Source organism: Lepisma saccharinum, chromosome 8 (assembly GCF_977018435.1).
Source record: "Lepisma saccharinum chromosome 8, izLepSacc3.1, whole genome shotgun sequence".
NCBI lineage: Eukaryota > Metazoa > Arthropoda > Insecta > Zygentoma > Lepismatidae > Lepisma > Lepisma saccharinum.
In genome coordinates this window covers 61207957-61220955 of record NC_139236.1, presented here as the reverse complement: position 1 = coordinate 61220955, position 12999 = coordinate 61207957, and the positions used below count along the sequence as shown (strand labels likewise).

The window sequence follows — 12999 nt, the reverse complement described above, 5'->3', positions numbered from 1 at the left end:
CAGTCACACAGAAGGGTAGAGCACAAGATGAAATTCCGCAACCCTCCCTCCCACAACAACATTCATCCCTTTCCAAGGAACTCTGGAATGATCCTAGCATTATAATAATGCTGATTTTGAAAATGTCACGTTCTTAACCCACAAGTTTGCGAGCATGAATGGTTTCTATAATTTCCACATAGCGTTGACCACCAGGCAGTTACATGCCTAGCCCTGTCTTTGATTTTGCCATCTGTTTCCTAGGAGGGTGCATCATTTTCGGAAATGTACATGGAATTATTTATTGTGTGGGACCCCAAACTGTCACAAGGAAGGGTGAACGAACTTTTGAAATGGACAAATCTTGACAAATGAGTTGTTTCTCTTGGCCACTGTAGCCACTCAAAATCTTTTGTATCATCATGCTTCCCCGATAGCCCAGGGATAGAATCATCGCCTTGTAATCAAGGGGTCCCGGGTTCGATACCCGGTGAAGGCACATAGTGGTTGGGATTCCACTTGAAGCCACTGCTGCAACCCCTTGATCACACGGGGACGATGTTACCACTACACCATCGGGGAGGCACAAATGTTGTAAAAGAGAGAATGCATTGACGTCCCATGAAATTATTTGCACCCTATTAATTGATTTTGTTCTAAATGCATGAACAATTGAAGCATTCCACCGAATAACGCTGTATGGCACTTTTGGGAATGTGCTGAGTTACCAGTGAAATCATGCTGCAGCCGTGCTTCTACAGGCTACAAGCTGGACAGTCATAAGATCGGATGTTGCCCAAAGATTGCTACTGCGTTTGCATAAGGTTTTTATGTTGTTTCTACTGGAGTCCAGTAACATACGCATACAACAGGTTTTATCCGTTGTTCTCGCATTCACTGAAATGTGCCATACAGCGTTATTCGGTGAATGCTTCAATTGTTTCTTGTGCCACGTTTGGTTAATTTGCGAAGACTGGGATGAGTGATGATATGATGAAATAGATTAATGGACACTCACACACATCCATGCTCAGGTCAGGATCCGAACCCGGAACCCCTGACGTCGTAGCGCAATGTGCTAAACCACTCCGCCACGGGGGCCGGCTTGCAATTTATGTAATTTTTGCTGTTGGATGTTGTGAGATGGATGAATAGGTTGTGTAATGTATTTAAATAATATATGTTGTATATAATACAGGGTGAGTCATAAGTCTCCATACAAATGGTGAAAACTGTGACTAATGTTTATTTTTCCTTTTCAGGCAGGTGAACCAATGAAAAAGAGATGCCACTAACGAAGGAAGAACGGATTGACATCATTCTGTTGGCTGGGAGTGGTACCACCCGTCATGTAGCACGTACATTCAATGCAACCCACAGAATGCAGATAACCCATGACACCGTGACCAACCTTATCAAGAAATTTAGGACAGGTTCCGTCGCTGACGAAAGCAGGCCTGGAAGACCAAAGACAGCAACAGATGAAAGGAGGGTAACGCAGGTGCTGACAACGATGACCAGGAGTCCGACAAAGGGAACCCGATGCCTCTCTGTGGAAATTGGAATCAGCCAAAGCATTGTCATGCGCATTTGGCATGACAGAGGACGATCCTGACCGTAGAGCAGAGTTTTGTTGCTGTCTTTGGTCTTCCAGGCCTGCTTTCGTCGGCGACGGAACCTGTCCTTCTAAATTTCTTGATAAGTTTGGCCACGGTGTCATGGGTTATCTGCGTTCTGTGGGTTGCATTGGATGTACATGCTACATGACGGGTGGTACCACTCCCAGCCAACAGAATGATGTCAATCACTTCTTCCTTCGTTAGTGGCATCTCTTTTTCATTGGTTCACCTGCCTGAAAAGGAAAAATAAACATTAGTCACAGTTTTCACCATTTGTATGGAGACTTATAACTCATCCTGTATGTATTAAAGAAACTTTGAATACATACACAATTTAGTGTCCACGTCGCTCCATGTTGCATATATGTGAAACATATCGTGCATGAAAGTTATACATGTTAATGTAAAAAGGAAATATATTTGGAATGCATTTATCAAGCACTTTCTGTCTTTCAAAAATAGTTTGTGTGCTTGTTTTCCATTATTAATGTGAAATTGAAAGTGTTGAAAAAATAATTCAAGTAGTTTGTTTCAACACAAATGGTTTAGCACCAACTTCTACACTTTACAAGGGTAATAACATCTGATAATAATAATAATACCACTACTACTATTACTACTACTTCTTCTTCATCTTCTTCTTCACCCTCTTCTTCATCTTTATCATCATCATCATCTTCTTCTTCTTCTTCATCATCATCATCATCATCAGGAAGGGTTGTGTCAGCAAATAAACCCACTTTCATGTTTAACAATTTATTTTGCATCATTTTGTGCCAAAATGCATCTCACAACAGTGTGTTGTTTCACATCTCATGTTTCCTTGAAAAACTAAATATGCATGCCTCGACTAATCACCATTCGTTGTCATTATCACAATTAGCCTTAAGAGCCAGAAAAAGGGAACAAATACAGAATACAAAGAAGCCAAAAATAATCTAATTTTCCTGCTTTGTTACATTCTCTAAAGTCGTTTTCACGTTCAGAAGACACAACGGCGCTTATGGAGAAACCGCACAATGTTGCCAATAGCGCTAGCTCCGGTTGCCGGGAAATGATGACCTTCCTTCACAATGAAGGTGTTACATATTTTGTATATATAATGATAATTATATGTAATTATTAATATTATACTGTAAACGTTACAGTTACCCTTTTTACTATGATCCATTGTGATCACTACATGCGCGAGTGTAATGCACGAATATGACGCTTCAGAAATCACTTAAAAAAGAAAAAATCACTGAGCGCTCACACAACTGAAAACACTTTTTCGAGAGAGGAAAAAAGTCCAAACAGACCAAACCAGATCTCTCACTCAAGTAAGGGGAACCTGGCACATGGGTTAGATTCAAGTTGCAACCCAAACAAACAAATGAGTTATGGCCCACTTGAACTGATAAGACATCAATGACTCAAGCAAGGCATGTCGTATTTCTATCTTGAAGCCCCATATTTTGTCACGTGTTGGAAAGCCTTTCAAAGGTTAATATGGTGTCTATGAATTTATGTGTAGTTGGAAACTGAAAGGTGATTCTTCATTTCAGTATTAATGTCGACAGTAATGTAAACAAAAACAAGGTGTATTTGCCACAGCACTAATGTTTCTCACAACAGCAGCATTGGAAATAATTGTCAATTATTAAATTTAAGTAATTTCAATTCTATTATAACAAACTGCATGAAGTTCATATTTTTACTGACTGGAAATAAAATAACAACTCTAAAACTTGGTGGTGATTAGCCGGAATGCTGCCATGAGTCAGCTAAAGATGGCCAGACAACGTCTCCTTACTTCGCGTGCGGTTTGGGTTAAAAAGAAACTCCAAATGCATGGAAGTAATATTTCTGGGAACCTTTGAGTGGTTATAAAAAATAATTTCATTATTTTCTCCACAACTTTGTCGCTGGAAGTTTTTACTTGGAATTACAGAACAAAAAATGGCCAGCGACGATATTTTCTACTGCATGAATATAAAAAATCTCCACATACTTTATTTGAATATTTTTTAATGCAAATATGCTTTAAAGTATTGATAAATTCTGAGTACCACCGTCACCTATGACAATTAAAAAACAGTGTCAATTTTTTTTAATAATGAATGCTTCAATTTTATGGCATGTTTCAACGTTAGGAATGAAAACAATGTAAAAATTTTGTTTTCACAGAAAATTTGAGTTTTTAATTTATCTAAAAATATTTAAGTAAGTTACCAGTTTTTTGTGTTCACCATCTTATTCTCTACAAAATTTCCTGCAAAACTGCAGGTACCGATTTTACGTAAGCTAAATTTGTAAATCCAGAAATTTCACAACAGCATGCTTGTATTTTCCCATAAGAAAAGCATTGTCCATAAGAGCCCATTGTGTCTTCTGAACGTGAAAACAACTATAGTGGTATTAGCTGAACCATATATTGTTCTTAACTAATCAAAATTCAATCGACAATCTTCTTTCTTTTTCCAAATTTGAAGCTCCTCCATTGGAAGCTGGCCCGGAAATCCGAGACCCAGTTGGTGCTTTGTTGCGAGAGCAGGGGCAAGGGGAGCCAGCAGTGATCCCTGGAGAGTCCCCCTACCACCAGTTGGTTGAACCTCAACAGCCGGTGCAAGAAGAGCAGTATAATGGGGACTTCTACCAGGAAGACCTCGGTCTCCAGGCAAGGGCACTCTATGATTATCAAGCTGGTAAGTTTACATTATTACTGGCTTTACGAACACCGTGCATCTCTATTTACAGGGTTCATAGGAGCAAGAAATCTCCAATTTCTTTGTGGGCTTAAGAAGTTCGTAACATAACAAGATGCAATAGATTAATTTTATTTCATCTCGGTATTTATGAAAATGTATGTTGAGAATTCATTTCTTTGTAACAATTTTATACACATTGTGCAGGATGCTATACAAATGAGGTTTTAAGTAGAACCTAGGTTGTTTTGACAGTCATTTTTTTGTAAATAACAAGGATCTTGAATGTTATAATAGTATTATTAGGCACATTTAATTTTCGTCTTGCACCTGGTGGCATGTCGCATGATGAAATAGGCATGAATTTTATTTGCAAAGTAATGCAAAATTCCTGTTTTTTTTTCCTGGAAAGTAAAGGTCTTTCTTGGCAAATTATTACTGAATTACATCAGAAATGTGCAAAATATGACAATCATGGGTTTTTGTTTGTGTTGCAAGTTTGTGACAAAAGATATGAATGTCAAACAGCATTTCCTCCTATCTATCCTCCTCAATCTCTATCACAGTTGTCATTTACATTGAACTTACAAGAACTGTTCGTGAATGGACACGTGAAAACCTATTTCAAAACAGGTTTTGGTTGTTCACACATACCTGTCATATTTAGGAACTTCACAAATGCTAGGACTGAGCTGATACCATTGGTATTGGAAAGTAGAGGTTGAAATTTCATTACCAATATTAGCCAATACTTTTCTGGAGCAAAATTCTGGAAATTGTTCCGTAAGCTGGCAACACTGCAGCTTTACATAAAGTTCTTATTTTTTTTAGGCAAAAAGTGTCAGTCTAATATCAACGAAACTTTGCATGGTTGTAGGAATGTACCACCGTTATTCAGATCACTTTTTAAGAAAGAAAAGAAAAAAACGATTTCATCTCTCTACAATTAGTTCTAGAGTTTAGATTTTTTTGTACTTTGGAAAATGCACGCTTGGAACAGCACCGGATTCTACAGGAATATTCTCATGCGAGGCTCCATCCGCTAAAGGTAGCTACTAGTAGTGTGAGAGAGAGACATTTTCCACAACCTGTTAAGATTAAATGCTTTGTCATTAATGATACTTAACCAAATGTAAAATGACTTTCCATTCCTTTGTAGCTGATGCCACCGAGATCTCCTTCGACCCAGGGGATGTCATCACCAATATTGATCAAATCGATGAGGGTTGGTGGCAGGGGTTAGGCCCCGATGGAACATTCGGCCTTTTCCCTGCCAATTATGTTGAACTCGTCAACTAATTTGAGACTGAGCTACGTTAGTCATAAAATGAGAGATAATGGTGCTGAAATCATTCATGACAGTATGCAATCTGCATATGCCCTATTGGGATTCAATGAATTGGTTATATGCATAGCAATATTAGGTATAGAAACTGTGCATTTTTTTACAGTGCATATACTTTTGTCAATTTTTAATTTTTTTAAATGAATATTTTTACTCTTTTAAGATGTGCAAGCCTTGAGGGTATTTTAAAAAGGTATCAGTTTTAAGTTTGTGCGGAAGCATGTGATATTTTGTAAGCATAGATGAAGATACATAATGTATCATGTAGCCACATGCTAATGGAACAAATAATAAAAATTGTACAATATGACTTAGTGCAAATGTAAATTGCCAGCACCTGGTAATACAGTAGTCTCACTATTACTATTATTTCTGTTAATATCAAACTGTTGCTAGCTATATTTATAGGTTTCGTAACACAGTTCACAGTTTCTTTCAAGAAATGTATTCAGAGCAAGAATTTCAAATATTTCTAAAATAAATCATAGTATTGCATAAATACATACATGTTTACTAAATATTGTACCAAGTTTTCACATTCAAATATAGTTTACAAGAGAACATATCCATATTTATAGCCTCATTAGTAATAGAAGGCATGTATTGGATGCACACTTTGTCTCACTTATGAAATGTGGGTAAGTGAAGTACAGTGGGATGCACAAATATTACCAAGGAAATTGTCCATCACCATGTTTATTTTCTTTGTTTTACGCAATGAGAGCTTCAAGGATTGAAACAAAACACCAAATAATCTGCTGACAACTCCTGCACCAGATTATGTAAAAATCTATTCCTTAAAAATGCATAGGATACAAGAGAAAAATTAATTTAGTGATGGACAATTTGCCAAGCAATACTTGTGCATCTCACTGTACATGATGCTATCAGGCTAAGAGTATTTTTTATGGCCCTTTTGCTGCTTGATATAATGTACTTTTATATTCCCCATTTGAATTTTTATAGTAAATTATTAAATTACTTACAATCACTTTGTTAACTGGGATGGCAAGGATGAATGATGATTAGATGAAATATACAAAAGAATAAACACAGTGTTTTGTCAACTGCCTAGCCTGCGTACCTGGCCATGACACCACTGTAATGTAACACCCATGACTAGGCTGGAACCCAACCCAACACATTGGACCAACCACCCCGAAGGTGTAGTGGTAATGCCATCGCTTTGGGGTCCCACATAGTGGTTCGGATCCCACTGTAAACCATAGTACCAGTCCACTATGCACTACCTGTGCATAAAGTGGACTTGAAAAAACCTCAACCATTTGGAGCAATAATAGAAGTCGAACACTGCGTTTGGTCACAATGCATTATATTGCAAGTACTATTTGATAACTGTAACTATTGTCAATTTTGCAATGAAAATGGATTGTTTCCCTCCAAACTGGTTGACATCTAAAACTAAGCTGATTTGGCATATTTATAAATGATGCAAATCTGCCAATTTTATATCTGATTAGTTTTGTAAGGTGTTTTATAATATGTTTGCAGGGTATAAAATAACTGAATTAATAGGGTCTCTTCTTTTGCTTACTTATATCACATGATTCATCACAATATAGAATGTTTAACCATTCGGACGTGAACTAATTAGTCACTAGTAAAAATGAATTGGTTTCGCTTTATGTTGACTGTAAAACATTTTTCTTTGTTATTAATTTAATAGCATGTGAATTTCACTACAATATAAGGGTGCAGTATAAAGGTGATAATGAGGCAAGATAAGTATAATTTTTATGAGGCGTAGAAGTGAGTTGAGACTAATTCTTGACCCTATGTGTGCTTTAACTCGACAGATTATAAAATGTGTGTGAACTGTAGGATTATGTTAATAGTGCATAATTTAAACTTTTTAGCATGAATGATACATATTTTTATGGATGGGCCGATATGAAATTTTGGCCAATACCGATATAAAATTTACCCATACCGATATTCTACCGATCCGATATAATAGAAATGGTCCTTGAAGAACCTGGAAGGTTCATTGACCTCCTTAATAAATGTGTTTCAAGGTGACTGCAGTGAAAAAGAAATTGCATATTTATACATTTACTCTTTTAGAAAGTAGGGCATAGAGATTATCCATAAAAATTACAACAAAATGGCAGAATTTTGCACTAAATTCAGATATTTAACGATATATCGGATCGGTAAAATAATCGGTAATTTTACCGATAAACCTATATCGGCCAATACCGATAGAGTACAGATTAATCGGTCCCATCCCTACATATTTTTATAGTTTTTTCTTCACAAACGATCATCGCACGAAGTGATGTCAAGATTTGTCAAAGTATTCGAGATTATCTTATTTTTGGGTGCGTGCAGTAATAAGATTCTCCCCTGCAACTGATAATTGATGTTATGTTCGTATTACTATGAAACCGTTTTACAAGGTAGATTAAAGCTATTGCACACATAGGTTGAAAATAACTGTGCACTGTATAAAAGTTGAAATGCGCTGAATGAGAGAATTTTAATAGAGAGTTGAAGAATCAGGCAGTAACATTGCAAGAGGACTAGTTCCATCCATTGGGATATCAAGGAATGTGTTAGTATTGCAGAAACCACAGCAATGTTATATTTAATCCTGTGGTTTCCATTGATGAATAAAAGTATTTGTACAGGTGATTTTTTCGTGTATATAAAGCATGGATGTGTGTTCTGAATAATTCTTGTACCCGTTGCAATATATGTAATGTGTGAATGAATTTCAAATGTAACATGAAAGAAATTACTATTAATGTGCATTATTAATTAGTTTACAATGTTCTGTGAAGCTTGTTTTGTCATTGTATATTAGTGCAATAATTAATTGTGTTGATAAATGTCAGAAAATTTATGTAAATTTTTAAAAGAATAATTGTATGATTTTTTTAAAAAATTTATAAATCTCCTGTGGAAGTAGATATTTATCATAATACTTGATCTGACTTTTTGAAAAACAAATCCTGACTGTTGTTTACATGTAAACAAGTATTTCATATAGTGTAAGTTTTGGCTTACCCTGACAACATATCTTGAAAATGTGAAATTACTCCAAGAAATTAATATTTTGCAAAAACTAAGAAAAACATTTTTACATAGTGTTTCGTAAATAGCTTAACTCCCAAGTTTACAGGATTGTCACAATGGATCACAGTTCAAGAATTTTTGGAAATGTTTTGTCAAAATTGTGATGATACAGACTCCAGTTATGCTGCAGATGACTCTTATAAGTGGTTAATTTTAAACTGGTTATAAAATATTGATAGGATTTACTTGTCTGTAATTGTATTCTTATTTATATGGATTCCTTACTTTTCACATGTCCACATTGCAAAGTTTAGGTGACTTGGAATTTTTTGATGCATAATAAACAGGATATAAAAACATTTATGAATTTCAAATTTATGTTGGTATTTTGGAATCAGCATGGAAATATTTTGGAATTTTGTACCTGAAAAGATATGTAATATGTCATTTTTTTAATGTTGTGGCAACTTTTCTTTTTGTGGTAGTATTCTACACATGTTTGTGTTATTTTCCAACGCTGCATATTTTGTTAATTTCTATTCTAACTATAGCGACCTGTATAAAATGCATTCCTTAGCCATTTAGTTGATATGTATATATCTTGCTACTTTCTGCTAATGGTTCTGATATTATTAGTACATACAAATTCAGAAAGGAATGTGCACACCTGATTTTTACTGTATGGCAATCACTAATTTAGAATGATTTTGTGGAACCTGATACCTTTGGCGCAATGTTTGAAATTGTCCCTTGCAAGTCTTTCAACTGTAATTTTCAGTTTGGCACCTAACCAAATCAATGAGGTCATGATCTTTTGTGCCTAGGCACTTCTGATTCGTATAAACATGATTATGGTTACTAGATCGCTATATGCAAGATGTACGACACAATTGTTCACAGTAAATAAAATATATTACTAGGATATGTTCAGTTAAAAAATGAACAAAATTTCCCCAACTATAAGAACAGTCAATAACACCAGTATACAGGGTGTCTGAAAGATAACTCTCGGGTTTTGAATTCAAGTTATTTTATTACATTCTGAATCACATGTATGTAATGTATTTTATGGAACTACAATGTTCAAAGTTTCATTATCTTTAGTCTAATGCAATGTGTGTAGCATTTACATACAGCTCTACAAACATCAGTTTGTTACTCAACTTGATTCCACACACTGGTTAGCATATCATAGGAATTTCATCTTGGCATAGGCGATCAAGTGACTGGATTTTTTCTTGGCACACAATATCTTTTATGTAACCCGAAAAGAAAATACCCGTTGACGTCAAATGGGACTTTGTGGTGGCCAAAAATTAGCACCAGCTCTGGTATCCATTTTTCTAAGAATCGGTTGCATAGCTTTTATGAACAGCTTAGCCTGTACAGCTACGTGACATTACTGCTATCTGATGAGAAGTGTGTGAAGCAAAACTTCATTGTTGTTGCTTCATGATTACGCTCAAAACAATTATATGCTGCAACAAAAGTAATATACTTGTGTTTGAAACCCTGGAGTTCTTTAATCGGACTGACTGTATTTCTCCAAGAAGCAAAGTTTCTCAAATTTTCCCATACTTTACCATATACAGAAGAATGCATTTTCGTAATGCAAAATGCAGGACATTTACGATTCTTTCCAAATTCCTCATGGATGCTAGACATAAGATTGAAATGTAGGACACATCCAGCATAAAGAAGATTCCTGGTATCTGTAAACATGATGGAAATTTTGTATCCTACTTAAAAACTTTTAAATGCCTAGAACTATTATATAATTTGTCACTTTGTGACATTTTAGTGACAAGATAAAGTATTTCAGAACTGTGGCAATATGATCCTTCATTAGTTAATCGTCCATATACCTTGAAGCAGGGAGGTAACACATTTCTAAACTTGTTCTGTGTTCTTTTTTACCCACCCAAATGAAATGTTTATGCTGAAGAATGTAAAGTGATTTCTTTTCGGCCTTGTCCCTGCATAAAGTGGCCCTGGGGCTCACTCAGGCTCAAATCAATGGGTACCTGGGGGATAAAGGTGGCCGGAGCATGGTGCTGATCACATACCCCTTCTTATTGTTTCATATGGTCAAAGGAATTTTAAAAAGGTTTAAAGGTACTTAAAATGTGTGTCCCTTATTGGAGGGAAGAAAAAAACAGTAAAATAGAATTGATTGCTACCTTGCAGGGAGAACATATTTACCAGTCAACACAGTATTTGTGGATAATTTGTAATCTCTAGCAATTTTGACGTTTTCCCTATTGATTTAGAAATATAACAATTGTGCAAGAGAAACAGTTACATTTCCATGTAGAGAATGAATGGCACTTCAAAGAAGCTAAAGCCTGATCGCTCAAAGAACCAATTTCAAATTCTACTTTTGTATTTTCCGCCGAAAGGCAACTCTCGAACAAATCTGCTTGGTCCAGTCACCATAAGGAGGGGAAATTCTTGAGGTATTCTGCTTTGCCAAACTTATACCTGAAAGCAAAACCGGTGGCAAAGGCATGGTAAAGCAAACGAATGGGTCTACGATCCCCTGCCTCTTCATGAACTGGGAGCGAAGGATGCATGTTGACAGCAGATGGTGTCATTTATGACAGCAAAAACCAGTCATGTGGCAACACCACTTTTTGTACTTGAAAACTGATATCTGGAGATGAAAAGTCGGGGTTTGTTCTTTGGTTGTAATGGCTTTAAGAAATAGTGGTACAACTTGGAATTGATGAATGTCGATAAACCTGTAGTTATATGTAAACTGTTTTCTCATTATACTTGTATTTTTCATGTGTCTTGAATTTTGTGTGTACATGTGAGCCATTGTCCTAAACAATAAAGTTCCCTCACTTTTACAGTTGCCAAATATTACTGGTTGTAACAGTGAATCACTATGTAAAATGTGAGAATGCAGTGTACGACTTGTTGAATTATGGTTGATCTTTCAAATTACCTTTGATGTTCATATCAAGAAACATTAAGCTGTAGTATTAATTAGATAATTAGTGTCTTGTGGAATGCTTATTTTTGGTTGTGAGGTTTCCAGTGTGTAGAAACAATTATGGAGAAAAATTAGCTGGAAGTTGTTAATTTCTTTGAGAGTGTTTATAGAAATGAATTAACAAGCAATCGTTGCTCAAGTACTGTTACTGTTGCAAAGCTGTATTGTTTTGGTCAGAGTACCTACCGGATCTTTTATTTTACATGCATTGAAGCAGATACATTTTGCATGTCACTGTAACCAGATGATTTATTCAGGGGTGGCAGAAAATAGCTGTGTGCTTTAGCTGTGTAGCAGTGCAGCGTTGTCATTTTGTCGAAAAAAAGTTTTTAAGGGCTTTGATTCTTTTGAATATAAAGAAAGTGTAATTAAATTGAATAATTAAAGATTTTCTAATGCATGATAAACAGATAAAATTTATAATGTGTGTGTTTATTGTAAATTTTTTACTAATTTTATCTAATTTTAGATACATATATACATGGACAGGTGCATAGTGTACTAGCATCTAAATTATTACATTTAAAGAAAATTGTGTACTTAGTTTTGTGTATTGTATCTACTAATGCTAATTTACATCAAGTATTTTTGGTGTAAAGTTACCGAAGATAATGTATGCATGCAATTTTTTTTGTTATTTTTTATAACAGTATGATTTCAATTGATGTTTTTAATTTTTATGTTAAGTAAAAGCTTGTGAGTAGACATATTATATATATATGAAGTTGAAAGATGTAATCCAAGTTTATGGTTTGCTATACTCCAAATTTATTTTGAACTGAATAGAAACTATTAAGAATGTCCACTGTGTTTATATTTTACCTACAATGATAATTTAGCATTCCTAGTACCCTTTTTGATGCATTTTAATAAGGTATAACTAGGGGGTGGATTTACATGTGCCAAAATGTGCATTAAAACAGGCAAAATATGCACTATAAATTTTTAAAACTAGTTTTAAAATTGTGTATTATTGTTTGTACCACATCATTATCCTCCTACCTACTGGGAGGGGCCGGCATAATTGACTAACATAATTGCTCAACATGGATAATAAAAAAATATTACATTTCTGTCGTTCGTAATGTTTACGGGTCGACACTTTAGAAAGCAGAAAATAATGACTATTCTGTTTCTAGCTTTAAAACGAAGTAGGTGTAGGTGTGGCCAATAAGTTACCGAAATTTGTATTAATGCGCGCGGTGCCCACTTTCTATTCGCCAGCACTTGCCCCTCCCTCCCAGCGCACGTGTTAGCTTCAGTGTCAGTATATTCCACAACGTTTCGAAACTAGAGTGACTTTTAAAAATGTGCAAATATTAGTTTTTAAAA

At 35.3% G+C, this 12999-nt stretch overlaps 1 protein-coding gene across 1 annotated transcript in view; it reads left to right on the top strand.

Moving 5' to 3' along the window:
* Abp1 (Actin binding protein 1) overlaps positions 1-12468 on the top strand; it is a 44860-nt gene extending 32392 nt beyond the window's left edge. The window contains exons 10-11 of the mRNA XM_083126752.1: positions 4073-4285; positions 5445-12468. Coding sequence (XP_082982878.1) covers positions 4073-4285; positions 5445-5584 — 353 coding nt within the window. The 3' untranslated portion in view covers positions 5585-12468. The remainder of the gene's footprint in view (positions 1-4072; positions 4286-5444) is intronic.
* The last annotated feature ends 531 nt before the right edge of the window (positions 12469-12999 follow it).